This window comes from Anopheles nili, chromosome 3 (assembly GCF_943737925.1).
Source record: "Anopheles nili chromosome 3, idAnoNiliSN_F5_01, whole genome shotgun sequence".
NCBI classification, from domain to species: domain Eukaryota; kingdom Metazoa; phylum Arthropoda; class Insecta; order Diptera; family Culicidae; genus Anopheles; species Anopheles nili.
In genome coordinates this window covers 38047220-38071461 of record NC_071292.1, presented here as the reverse complement: position 1 = coordinate 38071461, position 24242 = coordinate 38047220, and the positions used below count along the sequence as shown (strand labels likewise).

The 24242-nt window shown below is 43.4% G+C and overlaps 1 protein-coding gene across 1 annotated transcript in view; it reads left to right on the top strand.

Moving 5' to 3' along the window:
- The first annotated feature begins 806 nt into the window (after positions 1-806).
- Positions 807-24242, top strand: part of LOC128727206 (band 7 protein AGAP004871) — a 48585-nt gene continuing 25149 nt past the window's right edge. The window contains exons 1-2 of the mRNA XM_053821087.1: positions 807-960; positions 1119-1136. Coding sequence (XP_053677062.1) covers positions 807-960; positions 1119-1136 — 172 coding nt within the window. The remainder of the gene's footprint in view (positions 961-1118; positions 1137-24242) is intronic.

Sequence of the window (24242 nt, the reverse complement as noted above, 5' to 3'; positions counted from 1 at the left end):
CAAGAATGGCAGACAGGCACCGATGGCACGAAACACATGCATAATTGTTTCAGGCGGATTGTTGAAATGGATCGCCATTAGCTAAATGCCTTTTTGGCGCCTTTAGTCATTGCGGCAGAGCAACAAATGCAAGTACATATTGTGTGGGTGTATCATGTGAAAATGTTGTTTTGTTCCGCCGTTCACGGATTGATATTCTGCTATACCAAACGCACCATAAGAAGGTCATCAAAATAAGCGAATATTTTGCATACCACAGATGAATGCAAATTCTCTACGCCGTCAATTACTAGTTACCCCTTCTAGTTGCTGATATGGGTAATTTAAAAATTCATTGCTTCCGTCGCGAGGGAATGGTGTTGGCTAAGCAAATATTATCGATTTGAAAAAGGAAATAAAATGACTATGAACGAAAGCGATATTAAGTTACCAATATGCATTCGTGGGAGAGCACATTGAAGGGTGCAATTAGTGAATTATTAAACTTGATGCCTTCGATGCATTTCACCACGATAGGTTGAGCGATTTTTTTTCTCTTCACCATGCTATCATCAGCCCAACAAAGGGCAAAGGCATTTCTCGGGGGAATATGAAAACAAAGAATAGATTTTTTCCGTTATCACGTCATTTCCATTGGACGAAAATGTCGATCGCAATGCAATCAACTGAATTGTTGAAAACAAATGCAACTTAATGTCGATAGATTATCCACCGCGCCACTTCCGAATACCCATTTATTTATCGAAAGCCCTGATGGATGCTTTTGGTTTCAGCTCGAGTGAACGGTGGACGTGACTTTTCCATAGATGATGGTTCCACTCGACCCTATGGGACCGCCCGTGGTCAACGGTGGTGGAGGCGATACACCGGTTGCACCGAACAGCTACGGAATTGCAACCATCAGTACGAACGCATCCGTACGCAGGCGGGATGACGAATATCGCAGCAAAATAATGGGAAGTAAGTGTTCTTGTGCGAGCCGTTTAACGACGGATACTGAGTGCGTAACCGTTGGGCAAATCTTTTGTTTCTAGCAGTCAGCTTTTTTGCTCCATTTTAAATGACTTTTTTTTTTCTTTTTTCGCTCTAACCCTTTTAATGCCTCCCGATGTGAGCAGCTACCGTTCGAAATTATGGTGAGTGTATATTTAACGCTTGAAACGTATTGAATGCTCTTGAGTGGTTGGTGGCAATCATTTAACGGTAGACTTTTGCCTAGTGATGTACAATTCGCGAGCTCTTCTCTGAAACATTTTGTGCCATCAACTAAAAAGGCTTTTGGCAGTCAATAAGCCAGTCCGATTTCGTGAAGCAAGTTAGTTTGGATATTGTTTTCGAAAATTCAAAAATCTACAACACACATCAAACTGACTGTCTGGTCGATGTCCTCATCCCGTTGTATGTGCTTCGTGGGGAAAACCTGTAGAAGAACCGTTCGGCGAAGCAGCAGAAATAAAAAGTTACACCCTGCAATAAATGGGGATAGCAATAATGGGCGCTTTCTACGGCAGTATCCGTCGTTGCGCTCTCGGCACTGATGGTCCCATTGAAGATTGGTTGTACGGTGATGGAGCTCGCAGCAATCGATGCCACGTTGCCGTTCGCACTTACGCCAGCGGTACACGGCGTTTACTCGCCTCTACACGACTAGATGGGAGGGCACCAGATAACAGAATCAGTTTCCGGCCCGGGGGAGGGGTGTTGGCCGAACTGGCCAAATGACAGGATTTCCGAAGCAGTTTCAATCGAACGGTGAGGAGAAAAGAGAGAAAAAAAAGTCCCAAGTGCAGAGCTTCCGAAACCACGTTTGCCCATGCACTTATCACCTTCGAGACGCATCGCTTGGTTATGGTCGGGTGGACTTGGCCTTGAGGCGAGAAGAGTGGTGTAGTAATGAGTTTCAGGTTTCGCCGTGGTTCCGTACAAAATGGCGACCGAGTATTGTGGGTGGCGTACGTCGGCGTTGCTACAAGAAGCCATTAACAGCCGCAAAAAAATGAACCTTGCGTACGGTTGCTCCTTCGGTTGGGGGACTCCGATGCGTATCGGAAAAAGGCAACGACTTAGGGGCACGATGACGGCAGCCCCCTCGCAACAGAGCGGTTTCGCCTTTTGTTGTACACGTTCCGGGTGCCCATGCTCGGGTGAATAGGGGTTTCCGTGCGTAATGTTACGATTAATTCAATGATATGCTTCGGATGGTTCATTTTTCCTTTATGCGCCGAAAAAACTTCGAACCGGTTCGAATCCGTTGTGAGCGCTTTTTAATAGTGTATCGCAACATTTGCATACTCATTTCGCACGATTACGTTCGCTCGCCCGTCGCAATGGAGGGCGCGGATTGTGCGTAAGTGTGGTTTTGGTACTCCGGAACCTGGTAAAGGAGCCACCGATATGGGGCGCGTGTATTAGATTTGAAATGTTGACCAAATGAAACAGATTTGAAGGCTACTTTTCACCAACTATAGCTACTCACGATCAATACACAAGCTAGGCATACACAACTGTGCGTGGGGAAACCATGCGGGTGATGTTTTTAATCATATTTCTGTTCCTTCAATACCGCAAAGTGGTGTGTTTTCACTTCGAGAGCAGTATGGCAATGACACGTGCAAAAAAAAAAGACCAAATAATGTTATCAGCAACGGTTGTTCCTACGAAAAAGACCATTCTAATATCGCATGGCTGCTTTAAGCATTAGGAGCTGCAGGCATTAAAGTGAAACGCAGCATGCCATGACATTATTCAAATGTTCGAATTTCGCTCTTACCTTGTGCGTCATTCTTTGAAATATTGCATTTCCTCGAGGCACCCGCCATTTCCTGAGTCCTCCATGGCACGTTGCTCATCAGCAAGTCGCTGGGAGTTGTTATCATATTTGTCGAATATTCATTCGAGCACCCGGACCTTCTGACGACGTCCGACGACCAGTCGGCCTGAGACGACAGCCTGCAAGCCTCCTTCTGGCTGTTGGTCAACTTTCCCGTGAGTCGATAGAACGAAACCGGGACCGGAAATGCCCCAAAAGGGAAAAAAGCACGAGCTCTCGAACGACCGAGCGTTTGTCAATCTCATTTTCATATTTGAAACGACAAGTAAATGCAATCATAAACTTACCAGGTCCACGAGCCTTTGTGCAGAAACGAACATTCGCCCGGTGCTTTTGGGTCGTGCCTTTTTATCTTCTCCTTCTTGAACGTCTCCCTTCAGGCATCGAGACCATCCCGGTGGCTTTTGGTCTGTTTGCAGGTTTGTTGATTTTGTGGCTCATACCCGGAAGGCTTCCGATACAAGGTACGATTCAACGGACGCGTCGTAAGCTTTTCTGCGTGCGAAGCGAGGAACAAACCTCACTGATTCTTTCTTTTCGATTTGACGTAGCCGGAAACGTGTTCCAGGACCGGTGATTTCGTTAGTCGGTGCTTCAACTAGCGCTCACGCTCTTGTAGTCGGTGTGTGCAGGGACGAATCGTGTCTAAAGACAAAGATCATGGTACGGAAGCCAAGGGTGCAAGGGCACCTAGGGATCAGGAGTGGCAAAAATCGATAGCAAAAAATCCAATATCTGGATCAAGTGTAGCTTGCTGGTGCTAGAGAAGTTGACCTATCGCTGTCGGAGGCTTTCCATCCATCGGTAAGGTAGTCGAGAAGGTCAGAGGCTTTAATTGCTCACTCGACCTTTTTCCGGCGTTTTGCTTTAATAAAGTAATTTTGCTTTTTTTATCCGTCCTCCGGACGCCGGAGAAAACCGCCGGAAAGAAACCGATGCCATGATAAAGGACTCCGTTCCTTCGGGCTGCGAAAGAGGTTGACGGCACGATGGTGGTGGTCTAATCTAAGCACAACACGAACAACAATGAATCGCCGAGAATGCGATAAAATATGCCAAAATGTGTTCATTTTTTATCCCCCCGTTAGCCGTCTGTCATCTGACGGCCAGTCTTTAAGCGTCCAGCTCTAAGAGGACGCGTCCCAAAGTCCCAGACAAGTACGTGCGGCCACAGCTAGAACATGAAAAACGTTCCTGTACTTTGCGCCACTCCTCGGGTCTTGTGGGAGCGAATCACGTTTTGAAACTTTTATCGTTCACAGGGGAAACAGAGACCGTAAGCAACTTGTCGGCGACTAGATCCGCACCGGAACATAGAAGACTCGAATCAAGGAACGCCTCCGAACGATTTCATTTTCACACCGGGCGGCAAGGACAATCGGAGTGCCAGGACCTCGCACCGAGGTCGTGGGTCACAATGGCGGACAGATAGCCCGGTGGGTTGCTGATAGCCGGTCGGGTTTGTTCCAAAATGTGCGTGACGTGGTTATTTTTTTCCACTTTCGCTCCACTTCTGGCAACTGTCGGATTTTGGTGAAGGTGAGAAGATTTTTGCACTGAGTGCAGAAACATATTTTGACGTGACAGCCAGCCGAACTTTCGCGCGTTTGCACGGGTCCAAAAATGGGTAGGGAGAAACGGCAAAAAAAGTTTCCGCACAGGTAGCGATTCAGCGATGCTTCTCCTATTCCCGAGGTTGTATCTTGTTGTGTATAGCCACCGTTTTACCGCTAGGTGTGAAACTTGTGCACGGTTTTTCATTATGGGACTGCAATAAGTGCTGCATCAGGTTCAGGTTTTATGATGATTTTTGCTAACAGTGATACGCAGTATTACTAATGTGCCATAGATAAATAGTTTATTGTGACTTTATTATTATGAGCTTGAAAAACATCGGTGTCTAAATGCGGAAAGTTTTGCACGATCTGATGCGAACTTTTCAACTGTCGCGGACAAAAATGGTATACAGATATTCAGCTTTTACAATCTTTTTAAACAACTTTTTAGAAGTAGCCCCCTGCCCCCGTTTTTTTTAGCTAAGAATCGTGCTTTGAAGGTTTAGAGTTTGGAATTTAATGTTGATCACGATATAATTTTTTTTCTGGGGGTTTGGCTGATTTAGTTCTTCCAAATGTTTGCGCATGTGTTGTCAGCTTTCTAAAGTATCTTCTCTTGCATAGTTAATACATACATTAATTGATCGAAAAGCATTTTTCTGGTGCAGACCAAACACAGGTTTATTTTATAATTTAATTATTGATTTTAGTATGATTATAAATATTATTTCATTTTAATATTTCAGTAAAAAAACTGTAACTAGAGAAATTAACTTAGATAAGAAACAAACAACACAAAACCACAGTTTAAATAAATACTTTATAAAGCCGTGAATATAGTAACATAACCTTGAGCAACAACAATGTAGAGTTATTTTTATCATAACACATATCTAAGCCAATCGAGTTTGTCCAGGAATGGCAAATAAAGGGAGTAAATCCCTTTTGTGCGTTACACTGGCGGCTCACGTGGAGCCATCCATACAGCTTGTCCGTCTCAGTAAATGAAAAAATCCCTCAGTCGATAGTTAACAAAAGTCTGGGTGTAATGGGTTTTGTCGGAATATACAAATAGAAAAACAGTGGGTTTAATTAGGTCGCATAATAATTTCAACAATCGGGTGATAAGCAATTCATATCGCATTGTTGATTGGAGTATGAACAATGGAGTATTAAACTGATGGGCTACTGTTGTTTTTGAAAACCTACATTCAAACTTCCAGAAAGACACCCTAAGTGTAGTTCCTTCGAAAAAATGTTACTTGTACTAAAGTCTCAACAGGACCCGCGGGTCCATGAAGCGACAATGAAATTAGATAGTATTTCCATTAGGGTGGTGAGTATACTCCGGTTGAAATATTTCCCAGCATTTAGGGCGCTTGTTGTTACAGCACTGCGTTCATCAGCGCTCCGTGGTGATGAATTCGATGAAAATCGCGGACGCAAATGTTTGGAGTTTTCGCACAATATCATTTATAATTAATGCGGATCGCCACCCGTACGGTGGCGTGACTGGTGTCCAAACAGCATGTCACCACGGTAGGCGTTGGTAGGATTTTTAGATCCGTAACACGGTCTGCATGTGATTAGCTGGCCAAGCGGCTATGCTTAAGCAATTGTTACGGGGTTCTGTTTTAGGTTGGATTGAAGCGTAGCTAATTTATCATCGTCACTGAAAGGCTAATATCTAATATCTAATTTCAAGTTTCGAAAAAAAAAAATCTTCGATCATAATTTGTTTCTTGCACGACGCTTACTTGATAAAAAAAAGAAATATACAGTCGAAAATAAATTTTTCACTCAGCTTAAACTGAAACATGACCATGAGCTTATGCATTCGCTAATGCATCTGGGTTTTTTTTTGCATAATTTTCATGATCAGGTAACTTACCAACTCAAGTTGTACACGCACCAGCGGGACAGTCGGTCGGGTTTGTCGAAGCATGAACCCAATTAAGCTTCGCAATAACGCTGGTCCTGGTTTCAGGACCTAGCTCTAACCCACAACAGCACGGGATCACGTTGACCGAAACGTGCGTTAGAACGGAATATTAGCACCTCCCAAGCATCCCATGCGGCACGCTTGTCGGTCACAGTTTCATTCGTTTTTGTGGCGGCCAAAACCAGTAGTCCCTGCATGAGGGTGTATGTGTGTGTGGGTATGATTTTAAATCATTTATGCGTCCAACCTCGGTACGTCGACCAGAGGCGATATGCAGGCTGACAAAAAAAAACAATCACAAACACGCTACTGTTCGATAACGTACCAACAAGTGATGGCAAACGAGCCCTGGCCAGATCCCAGGCGAATGCCCGTGTTTGCAGTTTCATGGGAGCAGTGGATAGTTGACAAGGAAAAAAAAATACCCAGAAATATAGGGGGCTTTTTTTTAATGAACCGCACTCGGAGTGACTCCGAGAGCACAAAGCCAAGTACACAAAAGCAGAACACCCCGACGGCTCACCGCACAAAGCACGGAATGTTTGCTCTGGGGCCTGAGCCTGGACGAAAGTTTCATCACCGGCTTAATGGGAGCGGCGCTCCCGAAGGAAAACACGTAAAGGATTTTATCATACACACCCTCGTCCCGGTCGTCCTGGCTTGAAAGTAAGACCCCCGAGCGCCGTCGCACGCCATTCGCGTTTCGGGGTTCGCAATTTCTGAAATGAGAAATGAAACGGGAAAACTGTTTTATGACACCAACTTATACAGTCCATTTTGTACGTGTCCTACGGTCGTTAACGGGCCACACGCTTGTGTGCGTTTGCGGTGGTTTGGGACTCTCTTTTCGATCCGCTCTCTGTGGGAGGCAGATCTGAGAGTGTGAATGTTGCGGGTGGGCGGAAAAGAAAAACCGTCAAGCCGCTGTTGCTACCGCCGCTGGGCAGTGCTTTTTTCTTTTCAGTTCGCCCAGCGGACACCAGAAATCATGCAGATGATTAGCGACGAAGGGAAAGGCGTAGAAAAGAGAGAAAGAGAGAGTGGAAGTGAGCGTGAGGAAGATATGGCACTCGGGAAGATGAAGAACCTCCAGAGCAGGGCGGTGACTGATAAAGCGCCAAAGCGCTGCTTAGGGGACGCTTTCCGCGCTGGGTGTGTATTATAGTTGCTTAATTCAAATCAGAACCGGCCCCGGAGGGTTGGCGTTGTTCGTTTGCTGTAAATGATGGCCTCCGGGTTAGGACCGGGTTCTGATGGCCTCCGGGTGTGACGGAATTGGGGGTAAGGGAAACGGCAAACACGGGCGCACAGGAAAGTGCACGTATAAAAGGAAGCTTCAGTGAGACCGAGGAAAATGTGTACATATTTATCTTTGCTGGTGCTTTTTTCATTCTTCTCGCCACTCGCATGCCCTGTTTGCTCAACCCCTTTTTCAAACGGTTAACCGGTACAAAACGGCTAGTCAACAAGCTGTTGGCGTTGGATTGAAAAGGCAAGATCGTCTAGTCATGGCCAGTGCCCTCGTGGGTCTCCGTAGAAGGACTCGTCGGTCGTTGCGAACGGGAATAGGATGGTCGATAGCACCGTTAGTAGCGCTACGTGTAAGCTGCTTAGCGTTTAAGCGTTCGTTTTATGGTTATATTTTTGATCCTGCTCCTTGTGTGGTTTGGCCATCGGCTAGTGTGCAAGTCGGAAATAATTCCTTCCCAGAAAAAACACGCGGAAATCAACTTTTACAAGCGGCTTCATGGTTAACATAAATGCATAGAAAGAAGATACCATGCTGAAAGCAAAATACCTCGTTCGATTGGTGTTTGTTGGGGAACTTTCAGGTCGATTTCTGTACCATCGCGACCCTCTGGCTTAGGGATCGGTTTAGAAACGCATGCGTAACTGGCATCATGCTGGAGGTTCATTTTAACACTCAAGATCTCCGATTTTTTGCTCGCATATGCAAAGAGCTCCAATGGAGTTATCGGGGCTTAAAAGGTGCAAAACGATGGAAATAGTATTTCGAACGCACTTCCCAACTCACGTCTGTATCATATAAAAGAGTATGTGATGAAAAATGAAGAATCAATCATTAACTTAGAGCAAGTAATCAATCAACAATCATTAAAAAACAACAAAAATATCATGACGGACAAAAATTAACTGGTTTACATATTTTTTCTATGTTTTATGAATTGATAATCTATTTCCATCGCTAATCGTTGGCCGACCGAAACGGAACGCGGATCTGTTCCGTCGCGGTGTGCTTTCTAGATAAAAAATTGTATCCTAGTGTGCGCACTTGTAGCATGTCCTTCCGCTGAGCTGCTACACAAGCGACACAGTACGGGTATTTGTCGGAAAATTTCGATAAAGAAATCGTTCGCGTGTGGAATGGAATTCACGCCCATGCCACCGCTCTCGCTCTGTCCCTGTCAATTCGCGGTTCGTCAGGTCACGCCGTGTGGCTTGGAGTGTTAAAAACAAATAAGAAAAGCATACTCATAAAATCACTCGCCCCGTTCATTCGAACGCTCGAACGACCCTCGGTGAGCGGTGATGACGACGACGATGATGATGATGCTCGTGCGAGATACCGCCACGATAACACCCGATAATGGTGCGGTCGGTGAGCACCGTTGCTGGGTCGTATCGCTTCACCATGCTGCCAAAGACTGAGTGGCTCACAGGCAAACAGGTCCGTGTTGGCTCACAGGACAGCCTGCTGAGTGTCGCGTGAACCTGCGAACGGAGCTTCCGAACGGGTGGATGAACGCGCCTACCAAGCATGCCTGCCATAGCAACCAGTAGGTACGAACCGACAGGACGTAAGCCTGCACACACACAAGCAAAAACACCTTACGTACGTCCTTTCGAAGGCGCATCGGTGGGTGACTGGCGTTAGTCGACGTTGGAACGTCGTTTTTGCGAGTAAGGCAGATGGACTTTTCCGCACATGAATATTGAATGCCCGTCGCAGCTCGATCCCGCGTGTCGTGTGTGCTGTAGTGCGCCATAGAGCGTATCCTCGTTTGGACAGTGCAAATAGGAGCACGAAATGGAATGAAATCGAACATACAAGTGATACACTCCGAGGACAAACTGCATATATCGTACCGATGGAGACGCCTCGTGCTCTGTGAGTGCAGCAGGAAAGAGGTGTTAATTGCACGAGCGCGCGAAACACTTTCCCCCGTGGACGGTGTTCACTAGAAGGAGTGCACTTTCATTGTGGTTTCAACGAGCGGCCACAAAACGCCCGTGACTCCACAGACAGGAACGCTAGGAGCATCCAACCGTGCGCCTCTGGGAGCCAATCGTCGACGAAGCGAATCGATTCGGTTTCTGTTGCGCTGGCCATCCGTTACGCGCGAGTGTTCCAGTGTGAATGTGTGCTTTCCCGAGTGTGTGAGGTTATCTGTATTCAGCTCATTGGCTCCATAAAAAGAAGAAGTGCAAGAAGTTACGAGAAGAATCCAACCCCGGGTAGAAGGCTCGAAGGTGCGGCATTCGTGTAATTTGTCACATGGGAATTTCGAGCGAAACATCTAGAAGAAGCGAAGCTGACAGTAAGGTGTGGTGTGGTCGTGGCAAGGTGTGAATCCAACTTGATCGAAGCTGGGCCCACGTTAGGCTCTGTGCACCGTGTTTACTGACTTGTGACTCGTGGTGCATGTCGGCTCGGACCGCGTGCAAGAGGCTTCTGTACTGAATGGCACCGACCATTAATCCAGCGACGCATCCCATCAAAATGCTGCACTTTGGCAACAACAACAACTCCCGAGCAAGCTCGATGCGACGCCCGGATACGACCGCGTCTGGCTCATCAATGTACTCCTCAGGTTGGTATCGAACCTTAGTAGAACTAGGGGCAACCCGGTGGCGTTATGCATTTTCCGAGGACCAAACTTGAGCCTCGGAGGTTAAGGAAGCTCATCATCATTGCGTCAAAAATCAGCTGGCTTGAGATCGAGCGTTGATGCTTTCGTTGCCCTGCCGGTCTTCGCTGTATTCGCTGTGGCAAACGTCCTTACTTCGGTAATTGCTGCGGTAGACGAAACCGTTGGGTAATTTGCGAAATCCTTTAGGGCTCCCCCATTCTAGACGCACGTGGTTCTGCTACCGTTCTCTGCAGAGATTTCGGTGAAGCCGGTAGGATTTTGTAATACGAAATGCTGACGGTGTTTTTAGAGATGCCCTCCCGGGCTGTGGCTGCGGCTCGGAGCATCATAGATGTTGTCCTGGTCCGGGACAGCAGCACCGCCACGCGTTTCCAATAAGGTATTCATTGAGTCGCATAATATGCTGATGATGGCGATTCGCTCGAGTACGTTGGCAGATGTATCGTTTTGCAACATCTGGTGCTTTCGGCATTTACATATACCGGCGATTGTCCGACGAGACTAAGTGAAACAAGTCTACTGGGTGGTTTATTATGCAAGTGCAACATAGGCAATATCAATAAAAGCAATTCATGTGTAACGACGTAAAGATGATCTTCAATAATTTTTAACAACTTATATTGTTGTTATTCTATCAAATACTATATGTAAATAGTTTTCTTTGTTGCAGCCATTTTAAGGATATTTCGATAAGCGAAGAAAATAATTTTCTACATTTTTGGTATTTTTTTCGATTGGGAACAAAGCTTGCTGTAAAAAATCCTTATTGTTTTCATTTGTGATAGTTTTCTTAGTAATGACCTAAATTGTCAAGGTAATCATAAGAATAGTAATGTAAATACTGACCAGCTGCGATTACGTATGGCTTCGTGTGAAAGGATTTTTCGGAACATCACTTCCAATTTCAACTTTAAAGCCCAGATTCCATCACTCGCGTAGTGCGCTTAACGTACGCGAGAAACCGTGGATATATTTCACGCGAAAGCGTATCCATCGGGGTCCGGCTTTCGTAAACCCCATTTGGCCAGCGTGGTTTGGTCGTTAAAATTTGCAGCCACCCGCAACCTCGCGGTGATGCCATAGAGTATCCCATTGGGAGTGTGTAGGATATGTAGGGATGCGAGTCGTAAACAAAATTGTAACACTGGCCGAACGAACCTTGCAGTGGTTTGGCGCTCGGTGCACTGCGACAGCTGAAACGCGGTAGAATGGCCAACTGGGCCGTTGTTCAGAAGATATATTGCGAAAGAATTTAATCCCCTGAATGATAAATAGAACATAAAGTTTATCACATCGTCTAGGTGCGGTCGTAGCACTGATATGCACACAGCGTCCGGATAAAGATGAAACGAATCCCACAGCTCACCTGAACTGGAAGAATCTTGTTCATGTTTTGGTTGATCATCTTATCGTTGCTCAAGTATCATGTTTCAGATAGGATTTATCACGGCGCAACACATTCCAGTTTAAAATACACAATCACATAAACAACTTCGTCTATGTATTGTATTCGTTACAAAATTGGCAAAACTGGTAAACCATCAAAAGTAGACTGGGTTGTCCATGTTTTTTTCTGGATATACGTAAATTCGATAAACGATAAACGTAAACGTGAAATTCAAAGTAAAAAAAGGTCGAATAAAAAACCGAATCCTTTCCTAGAATGGCAAAAAAATCTCAAGAATCAAATAATCTTACCCTTTCATGTATCGTCTGAGCTAAAGCAAAGATCAAAGCAGATTCGTATCGTATTTCTCATATCCACCTTCGGGTAACGTGAAGGTATCGCAAGACATACACAAATATACATTTTGATGAATGAGAATGAGGAGAGTAGTATTGAAGGATATTATTCAACCATCGGTACGGTTGTCCAAGGATTCAAAAGTTGAGACCGAGTGGCATGCGTCGAGTGCTTTGTGCGTCTTAATTCAAAGTTTCAGTTGACATTGATTGCAGACTGGATGATTTTGGTTCTGTGTATTTTAATTTACTACCACGATAGTATCACGTTGAATCATCAGAAAGCAAGAAGATAGACGCCTGAAACGGATAGACGCGAACCAGATGCTGATGAGATGTTAATTACGAATTGATTGTACCCTCGGGAAACGATCGATCATTGGCAACTGGTGCGGGTGCTGTTGAGCTAGACGTTGTGCCGATTTATTTTTGATTCAGCCATTATTAACCTTTTGGATTACTGTCGGTAAAGATGCGAGACGGTTGACAGTTTCGCACAAAATGGGGAATTGTTTAATAGTGTAACAAAAGTGGTTTACTTTTATTTCACCTTTATTGTATGATACAATATTGATAAATTTGTAGAATTATATTAAAATAAAATTGTTTTTGAGTTGTGTATCAAATGCTTCAATACATAGCCTTCCAGCAAAGTACATTATATAATTGAAATTTGAAAAATACAACCGAGAATATAATGACCACAGCCGGTTTCGTTAGCTATATCTAGCCCAAAGACATCTAAGCTTAATGAAATGTTAACAGAATGTTGTTAAATAGGTGGTTCTTCGTCATCTTCCAGTATTAAAATGAATTGAAACGGTATTCTGCACAACTTTTCATAATTCCCGCAAGTGTGTCAGGATTTTCATTTATGCTCATTCAAGCAGAGTGGCTTAAAGTCTCAAATTGTGAATGTAGGCGTAGGTAGCGATGGATGCGCCAGTAAACGCGAGATATCTCATTAGCGTGGTATGCAAAGGAGTGCGAAATGGAGTCCGAAATGGCTTCGAATATTGAGTCAGACCCTTCCCGGATGGTGGGATAATTATTTGCCGAATGGATTCGAAAGCACGGGCCACCGTGCTGGGTCAAATTCATATTTAATAATCTATTTCGCTTCGAAACGCCTCCTGAGCCCGCACGAGAAACTGATCCCGAAGGGCTTTTTCGACTCCAAGCGGGCTTCAAGAACGTAACGCTGCGCCCAGAAGGATTTACGTAATTACTAGTAAAGTTGATTAATTATCTCGCTGGAGCCGGGCGCACCGCAGGTTTTTGGTTTATCGCTGGTCCTTTCTCGCTGTGTCTACGGTCGGCCAGGATAAAATACCATCTGCCACCAAGGCCGGTACGGTTAGGAATTTCACCACGAACGGCGCATTTAATTATGAAAACGAGCCCATTTACGCTGGTGCGATTGGATAAGGTAGCGCAATTTTGGAATATTTATAGAAATACGGCGGTGAACATTAGCCTGCGTGGAGCTCACCAAAATAAGCGAAACCACACGGCCATTTCGCTGGTTAGTTTGCATGGCAAGGTAGACTTACAATGAGGCGATTTTCGCGCACCGGGGCTCAGCAAATTATTGTTATTCTCTTGATTTTCAAGACAAACTAATTTTCGTAAACGGACCAACATTAATTGGTAGAAGCGACGAAATTGCGAGACGCTTTAGCGCATCTCTGGCAAGCTTATTGCGACTTTATTTTTCTTGTTTTTGTGTGGATAAAGTTTCTTGGGTAAGATAATCAAATTTGTCCATGATGGAGCCGCCCGGTAGTTCGTGTCTAATGGAGGCGCATGGTCCTTCATTTGTATGGGACAAGCGAAAGAATTCGGATGATGTGTAATACCATCACGAACGTCGGTACTACGTGCACGGCCATATCGGTTTCTCTCTTGCACTGCAGCGTAGAGCAAGAAAAAGTGATAAGTAGCTGGTGTGGCTCAGTATACACACATTTTCGTTCGGCATTGATTAATGACTTCAACTCGAAACACACTCGGCGAAGAGCTCTCGCCTAGCACTGGGTGGTGGATGAACAAATAATCCAATTGTACGGACGTGAGGCGCATGTTGGGTTGGACATAATAATGAATTTGAATTTAGTTCACTTTTGCAGCCACCGATAGAGTAACACGGTGTCATCTGCACAACAACCGGCGTGGCGGTTGCTCATTTCAAATTAATGAGTTTGTTAATGTTCTCGTTGAACGTGGCTGGTCATGAGGAAGTTGAGTTCAATAAATTAGTTGGAAAGTTTCATAAATTTACTGCTTTAGAATACGGATCGCGTGGCGAAATTACGCTGCGGCACTAAGATAACTATACCCAGCGGGTGCGGTTGTTTGCTTTTGTCCAAGTACCAGCTCCTGTTTTGTTTATTCCTACCTAAAGCACTCGTTTCCTTCATCACCTTTGCGTTTGTCTGCCGTGCTGGTTTGCCCTCCCACTTGATACGGTAGCATTGTTTGCGCTCGGTAAACAGAAAACACATTAAAAGTTGCCTGAAATTGAATTTTCCCACCGGTGCAAATTGTCCGTAGTAAACATTAACGATCATAAATGGAGCAATTGGTGGTGGCAGACGATGTTTTGGGAAGAGATTGGCAAATGGCGATCTCTGTGGCTTATGCATCCGATACAGGCCCGCGTTCTAACTAGAAGGATAACGATCTGTTTTCTTGTTGCCGCGGCCTTCTTCAATGCTGCTTATTCAATGTTTGCGGATGGAAATAAAATTAGCAAGCGAGTGAATACACATTACTGTTGTTACGCTTTTCTGGTATTTGTATTTTCAGCTTGTGTCTTGTAACTGTAACATGTAAATGCTTGTTTAATTTTAGCTATTAGTTGTTTTCTTGTCATTAGCGTCGTCGTTATCTATAATGTTATCCACCAAATTGCTTAAGTGTAATGCATTATGTTTTGCGAGAAAAAAATCGTTTTACATAAGCTAGATACCTTTAAAGTTTATTCCAGTTCTGCTACACGATAGTTGCTGGTTGATTCGTGACATGAATTAATTATGTGCACAATTGGCTATTTTTCATGTTGCGCTACCGTAACAAACTCAATTGTGGCCTGATGATTTTTGGCGAAAATGGATCGGCCCATGCTACAGGGATGGTATGAATGCAAATAAAGCACTGCACGCACACGAAAGACATCTTCCGACACCCTTTAAAACAGCCCTTTTATAGGGGTTGGTTTGAAGGGCTCAATTACCTTTCGCACGCAGTAGTCGTGCGCACTTACGAACACCGCCGGAAGGTCTTGTTGTTATAACGATGCTCCCGGTGCCGGAGGATGATTTCATGATTCCGTCGACCAGGGATGTGTCCAGCACGATCTGTGTGGTGTGCCGCTAGCGCAACGATAGGGTTACACCCAGAAAGCTCTCCTGCTTTGCTTGCTGATGGCAGGGAAAAAATAATGACGACCGGAACAAGCCATTTAACAAGCGGGCAGTTTAGTGCACACCGGATAAATCGGGGTTCCGGCCCTTTTTAGCCGGCATCCGAAGCGACGCCTCTTCCCGAGGGCGGGACGGATCTAATTTACATTTACCCTCCGATTTGCAGCTCAATGCGAGACCGGGGGTTGAAAGTAAAGTCATAACACAGCTAAGTGCCGTCCTGCTCGGGAAAACCCCTGCCGTACTTGGCCAAATTGGATGGAGAAGGAAAGTTTTTTTGTCCCCCGATAACTTCTTGATCCATCACAAATGCTCGAAGGGGTTTGGGTTTAGTTTTCGGGTTACTTTTACGGGTTGCATGCTAAAAAGCAGCAACCAAATTTCACGAAACCGAACCGAAGGGTCGGTTGAACTTTACGATGCTCTCGCCTGAAGGTCGAATGAATAAATAAACCCATTGAATGTCTGCATAAAATCGGTTGGTTTGAACGCTCCTGCATGGTTCGAGGTGGCCTCCATGTTCGTGCGCCCTTCAATGCGTATTTCATGCGTCCTGGCGGCAAACTCAATGGTGGGTGAGCGAGGCAAGTCTTCTCGATTTGAACGGGATCAATTTCCTTTTTTCCTGGGCAACGGTGAGCGTGGTTAAACATTTTGCAACCAGCGGAGCACTAGTCGCGAAAGGCACGTGTAACAAAAAGGGACATTATCTGTATTTTTATGAGCGTCATATTTTCCCAGTAATCTCTCCAACAAATTCCGCTCGGGGTATTTCAAGCGCACAGCGCAATAGTATGTCCTATCCTGTGCCGCGTTTCATGCTCTTGAGCGGTGTGCGATCAATTTTGAATGTTCCAATTTCATGCAATGATTGATTTAAATTATAAATGTAAAGCTGTGGAAATAAACGAGCACAGCGGAGAAAGTTATTTCTATAATGGCTTTTAATTTCATGCCAAGTTTCCCGCACGTACTCGGCGCTTCTTAGTTGCCCCCAAGAGCGAAAGCGCGCGTACTTTATTGCACGGTGAAACTGAAAATAAAGCCATCGGAAAAGTCCCACCGATTAATTCCACCACCCGTCAGCTGTTATTGTCTCTACTTGTTGTTTGCCGGTGAATATCTGTGGTGAATACCAGCGTGGCTCCGTACCCGGTCCGATTCATTTATCTTGATGGAAAGAAAAAGTTGCCACAGGCAAGGTTTTCTGCCTTGTCAATAACGCGATCTGGGGGCAAAATTATCCTTGCCTTGAATCGCCACCCGGCAGCCCGGTGTGTTGTTGCTTGCGGACGAAAAACAATCGCCAGCAGGCATGGCTCGCGCTCCGGAACAAAGAGTAGAATTTACTTTTAATCAGAGTGTCACGGTGCTTCCGACAAGTTGCAATTTACTGTAAATAAGTTTTGAATCTTTTCCGTGGGTTTTTCTACGTTCCGGACTTCCGCCGCTGGTCGCCGAGTGCCAGCAAAGGTGCTCCGGGTCGCTGGATTAGCGGTTGCTGCGAGTCGGTGTTCAGTGCGACGTAGGGTCGTGTTGTGAGCTACAGCCGGAGGCGACGTGTCGCCGGAAAAGTGGCTGGGATGGATGGAGAAAGTTTTGCCCCATCACGGAAAGTGTACGGCAAGCTTAGTTCCCGGGCGTGGGTCTCCGATTCTTCGAAGGAAATGATGTCCTTTGCAAAATGTGTTTCGCTACGCAACCGGAACCGAACTGGGAGTGGCGCTTTGTCGTCGTTGCTAAAGTTGGTTTCGTGCAGCTATCTGTTAGCAAAAATCTTTACCATCGCGTTGATCACAGAGCAGAGCACGCTGGTAAAGAAAACGCGTTCGGTTTGTTTTCGACACAGCCAAAAAAGGACAATAAGCGAGAAATAGGGCGATTGAGCTCGAAAAAGAAGAGGGGAAAAAATACGATGTGACCTTCATTCCATCGGGAACAATCGTGTTGGAGCGGAGTCGAAATCGGTTTATGGTTCCGGCGGTTTTGTGGTGGCTTTGAAGGTATCCTGTGTAATGGAGAACGCAGGAAAGAGGAAGATAAAAAAAGAAAGAAAAAAACTCTTCTTCCTCGTTGGAATCAAGCGCGCAACATGCGAATACTTAACGGAAATGACACCGACGAGCTAATCAACCATGAAAATATGAAAACGATATCAGCGTGCTTGGGTGGATCCGTAAATGGGAGAATGAAAACATAAATAACAAGTTTCCACTGTCGCAATGATCTGTTTTGGATGTCCTAATTTCGAAGGAGGACTCATAATTTTGTATGCTTTTGCGAAGTTTCTTTGCGTGTTTGCTATAACTTGTCTATTGAGCGGCTAAAGTACGTTCATGTTGCAATAGAACAGTATCTTAGTGGAACTGAATTTTTCCTTTGGCGTCCCCCAGGGATTATATGGTTGATTGACGTTTATGTCACAAACTGCATAAAAAATGTTTACTATTCAAAAGTAGTATTCAAAATGTTCCATGAACGTCCGCCCGAGTCGTATTGAAAAAAATTCCAATCAAAATACGACGTATTTGCGTGTATGTTGTCGACAAATAGAGCACGAATCGCGATTGAACCGTTGTGAATATCAACTCTAGCGTAAATATCGCTGAGCACATGCGAGTCTCTGAGGTTTAACTACATAATGGCTTTCGATCTTGCATTGGAGTCAATTATGCCGTGCATTATGTAGCGTTTGAAAGTGTGCTGACCTGTAAAGCCTTGTACGCGGTTCATTGAACTGGATCCGGTGCTGTGAAAGCTCTTTGGTGGTGGAAAATGAGACAGATGTAGACCGCGATTGCCTTTTGCTCGAAAGACACTTAGATGTGTTCGTTCAATGAAGGAAATGCTCATACCAGGCGCTGATGGAGAGTACATTTTTTTGTTCTTTTGAAATAATTCTTGCACAATAAGGAGCCATGGTTCGTTTTTCAAGCTGCCGCTACCTAGAATATGATGTATTATTAAAACCAAACGTACAAATCCATAGTTCCTTGCATTTACAACTCGACGTGGAAAAGCCTTGTGAGCTCGAGCTCATATTTAATGCGATATTTTATTCATACCACGACATCATAATTAGAACTAGAAATTGGAGCACCATATGCATTGAAATCTCATGGTGAATCATGTAAATGCTTTGTACACGTCAGCAATGTCAACCTTGAGACAATTGTAGATTATTAGAGAAGTACTATTGGCATTGGATAGACCAGTATAGTAAACGAAACAAATTGGGCTCAAGAATGATTTCAACGATTGTATTTCAAAATAGTACTTTATTAAATAATCCTTTTAACGTACTATACGTACTATAAACTATGTGTAACGCTCTGTAAATCTATCCCACGCATATGTGTTTAATGTAAATAATAAATCATATATTTGTTATTTTGGTAAGGATTTAATAATAAGTTTGCATGAGAGTAGTTTTGCTGATATTCTTAATTTTATTGGTTTATAACGTGTTTTTAATTTTATAATGGTTCTTTTCGTTCAAGATATCAAATTCAAGATATAAAAAGTATGTGCAAAATACTTATTTTTAAAAATAAGTTGTATTACAAACCATCGATTTGTACCATGGTTTTAATGTAACTAAAATTTGAATCATACTAGCGCTATGAATTGGTATGAATACTATAGAGATAAAATTATATTTACTTACGTTTGTACCGGACATCACATAACAAGATCAGTTCGGTCAGCTACTACCCGTTGCAGGTCGATGTACGAAATTCAGGTGCAAACAGGCAGTCTAGCTGACCCAATTTGCCGTAGGTGAATGTTGATTTTCGTTCGGCAAACGGACGTCCTCGCTGCCCAGGTCACTGAAGGGATTGTTTGTGGTAGGAAAACATTTTCGGTACTGGCAGCGTAACGCAGTTAAAATATGCATCAGCCTACAGCCAAAACGCGTCCAGCATCGCAATGTGGAAAGTGGATATTTTTACCTGTGGCATCAGTTGTTCAGTGAGTGAGGCAATCTGGCAAGTTATAGTAAATATTTTTACGTGCTTTTATTGAGGGAAGGCCGAATGAGAAGATTTGAACATAAATTTCGTTATTGGTTGGTTATTGAAAGAATGAAGATTGCTATAAAATTAACATAATTAGTTTACAACAACTAACAGCAAATAAATATGTTACAATAAAGTTACTTGCACTGCATCTAAGCTCATGTGTGTGTAGGAGTAAAATTTGGCCCATAGTCTATCTCGAGTCAAATGAAGCAATATTGGTCCATAATTAAAATTCATTATCACATTACGTATGCAATATGCATGGACCGTGCAGCCGCTCGTGCAATGCATGTGATCTATTCGATTGTCAGGATAGTTCGAACAAAGGGCTTACCATCTTGCTTTGCTTCTTCTTTTCCTCAGCTTCTTCTGCTTTTCCCATGTGCACGGGTGAATTTCGGATTTTGCGTTAAAATGGATTTGCGGTGTTCAGGACCGTCCCCATTCCTATCCCACGACGAATAATTTCCTGGATTTGGCCTGTCGTTTCACATACGCTCACTACACGTACTTGACGAGCTAGGAAGAGCGTGAAACTGAGCTCTGTCGGTGTCGGATAGGTTGGTCCTTTTTTTTGCTATGGCAGCATTGTAAGGCGCTATAGGTGTATGGAGACGAAGCGTGGCTGGAGAGCGAGATGCTGCCGGGAATTAGTTTGCGGTCCGAGAACATAAAGCTGCCTTTGCTGGGACTTTCCAAAAGTTACGCAGACAGCCTGCTGTTCATTTGTAAGGCAGATAGCTCATTTATAATTCATTAATATGTGATAATATCAGCTAGCATATATCTCTGTGAAGATTGCATGCAGGTTATGTTGGAAACGAGAAGAAAAGCTTAAGAAAAACGAGTTAAAGCTTGCATATATCTCTGCGAAGATTGCATGTAGGCTATGTTGAAAGCGAGAAGAAAAAGCTTAAGAAAAATTAGTTAAAAGAAGTCTAGAGCACTGAATGGGGTAGAATTTTCCAGCAAAGTGTCTGTTAACTTGAGTTGGGCCAAACAATATATCAGACGGTTCATCATGAATACGTGACAACAGCTTGAAATATGCCGTAACTGTAACAGTAAGCCAACAAGTGTGTTTTCCAGTCTCGTATCTTGAAGCGATCGATCGGACTGCCTTGAAATGAGAGCATGTTTTGAATCGTAAATCAAGTGTCCTTCGGTGCTGAGCGCTATTTGTAGCTATTTCCCAGCATCTGCGAGATCACAAACAAGCGGCATAATTGTCGAGTTGACATATTTTTATTCATGGTCCTGAAATGGTTGTTATTGTGTTTTCCCGACGCGAGTGAATACGAATAAATCCATCCCTCCATCGCCTCCCTGACGCATTCAATTTGTCAATATGTGTGTCAATAGCGGTGTTTTATTACACCGACAACTACTGGCGCGTCCAATTGAGCTTCAAACTCACGTATCTGGTGCTGTCTTCAATGTCACCGGCGAAACGCAGCGCATCCCCCGTTGATTTATGGTCGGGTGACTTAATCCGATCGAGTAGACTGAGCAAACATTCGCAATCGAATTATCATCAGCAATGCTGCTTTACCTCGAATATGGAGCCCGTTTCGTTACCGGTTGGGTTTCATACGAATTCATCTGTTATCGGACAACTAATGTTCTTCTCAGCGGCTTCCTCTAGTTTGTCTCCTGGATTGTACTTAACAAACAACGTTTTTCCATTGTTCAAGCGTCCTGCGGGAATTTTCTTTGCCGGCGTTAACGGGTGTTGAGCGGATGATTATTGCCCCATTTGATCGCCAGCCTCACAATTTCTCTTCAATGTGTCCCAACGGTCCGCTGAGTTCTGTGTGTTCCGAGGGTTTCTTCTGGTGACTTGTGGACGTGGAAATGAATGCACACCAGCTACAATTTCTTATCTCTTTCACCAAGGCGTCGAGGGCTTCCGGCACACTTTCAGCGCGGGTATTTTGCAGAGTGGAAAGAAAGCATTTAGAGACAAAGAAAAGCATTTGAAGGCTAGCTTCCTCCGACGCATTCACGCACATTTTGTTCGTAAATATTTAAACCTCTTGAGGAACGTACCTCCCATTTTATTATTTTTTGTCCGTCATGCTTAGGGATGTAACACGGGAATGCTCTAAAAATTCAAGTGCTCGGTTTTTTTTGTCAAGAATGCTAGATTGAGGAGCTGCGATTAGGAGGAGAAAAAAATTTGCACAGGAAAAGTGTTGTGTTTTGGAAAATAAATGTGGCGGAAAAGTGAAATGACAAAATAATGGAATACGTTACGTGGCGTTATGTGGATAAAAAACGCGAGGCAGATGGGATTTTAAAAGATCGCTGATCTAAATATTAATATATATATATATATATATATATATATATATATATATATATATATATATATATATATATATATATATATATATATATATATATATATATATATATATATATATATATATATATATATATATATATATATATATATATATATATATATATATATATATATATATTGTCAGAGTATGTTTATGTAGTACATTTCAACAAAATCTATACAAAACATCATAAGATGTATGTTATAAGATGAATTGCTGTAATTTTTTATTATATTTGGTTAAATCTACTATCTAAAAATTAGGTTGGCGTCAAGTGAGAAAGCAGAAGTTATCTATCATAATTTATCTTATTGAAACATATAATTAATTTTACGAAGCTGTTAATTTATTGTTAAAAATAATATATACATATATATATATATATATATATATATATATATATATATATATATATATATATATATATATATATATATATATATATATATATATATATATATTCTTGAAAAATCCACATTTGAAGCCTTTGACGAAATAAGCTGGTTGAAAAAGGGGCTCCTTATGGCTTAATTAATCATAAATTTTGTCGTCAATTACATGGATGTTGTTGTTTTTCTGCTACTCGTTCCTTCTCTCTTCCTAAGGCTCTGTCCCGTTTGTGTCCGAACCGTTTTAGGCATCGACCGTGCAACCGAGAACCGTGTTTTTGCTTAAACGGTGTCAAAAAATGATTGACGAATCACGCCGAATGAGATGGCCATTTTCCGGCAGCATCATATTCTTCACCGGTGCCTACTTTTGTCATCGTTTTTCCTACATCACTCATCGATGCATCACGGTTTTTCTTCAAGTGGTTCGAACACGGGCAGTTCTGATAAATGATTACGCGTGCCAATCGTGATAGGAAAATCGATAGTTTTGCCCTTAGCAGGCTGGGAGGAACCGTGGTCTTGCGATATGTTCCTAGGCACATTAGCTTGACACTTATTGTGACGAATACGAATTTCGACACCCACAGGCCCCGAGGTGCTCATCAGCAGCGGGTGCGATACAGCGTCGATAGGTGAATGATGAGTTTAATGTTTTCCTCAACAAACGTTTTTTTTTCTACCGTGGTTTAAATGCTGCCGTGGTGCAATTGACGTGCGGCGGTGTTGTCAATCTCAGCTCGGGGCTCCGTTCATTGATTGCAGTGTTTGGTGTTCCACAACGAGTGACTTGCGGTTTGGCATGATTTGTCTCAGAAACTCATGAGTCAGCTTGAACGAAATATGCTGTAATTATATCAAATCCCAGCGTTAAATAATGATAGACGCTAATTGATTGGTAGCATCCTAAGGAATTGACGTAGAATCAGCGTTTTTGTACCGTCATGGAGAATCAAATGATTGAGGTTATCTAATATTACGTTACATGCATTTTTAGTCGAATATTATATTGGTTGCTCAGCACTTTTGTAAGGATACAGCCTTTTATTTCATTTAAATATTTTGTGCATGGAGCGTAGAGCATTAAAGGAACTTGTGCTTCTGTCTAATATTGCATTTTGTATATATGCAATTTTGTATGAATATTCTATTGCATCTTTAACATTTTTGTAAAAATATATCTTTTTTGTGTTTTAGGATATTTCGAACAAGGAATCTAATACATCAAAAGAAATTAAAGTACTACGAGTTAAAGAGAAAAATAATAGGTCACTTTTTGCGAAAAGTTATAAATTGCTCAACTTGTACGACGATATCTGAAGGCTGTGATGTATGTTTTGATCGCGACGGAAGAATGCTCGAACGAAACGGTAATAAATCTGTCCGTGTCTTTCAACCGATGGTTCATGCTTCACCAATCGCCTTTTCCGAAGGTTCGCGTCTCCGCTTAGCGTGACTGGGGGAGTGTGTGAGTGTGGTAAAAAAATGCGAGTTTCGCGAGAAAGTAGACGACTGGCGGAAGGAAGGAGGAAAATTTTGCCCCATTTTCTTCCGTTTCGCTTTTGTCGGTGAGTCTGTCCCTAGGAGGGCTTCTTCCGGCGTGGCGTTTCCTACGCTTAGACACCTTTGCGGCGAACGGATGCTCCATTCATTCGGTCGGCTGCAAGAACACTCTAGCATCCGAACGCAATTATGACAGCAGATGATGAATTTTACTTCCATTCCATTTCTTTCCTGAGCTGAAATTGTGTTTGTGCGGGTGGTTTTTCTTTCTGCTGCTTCTCCGACGCTATTGTGGGATGCGGGATAGGATGCGTCCATTTCCACTTGCATTTCCGGGCATCGATAACCGTCGAATCATTATATTTTTCTTTTCCCGAGCAGATTTCTTCCATCTTCGAGATGTACGGGGCGTTAGATGGCAAGAAGCAAGCGTGAGGATAATGTGTTTCCCTGCCGGTGACAGGTGTAACATATGGATACCGAGAGTGAGGACGACGTTTTATCTGGTCGTTCCAAAAAGCTGTCGTTTAAGCGGCACAAGAGGGTACGCTCTTTTCAAACGACATCGTCGATTGGGTACAAGTGGAGTGG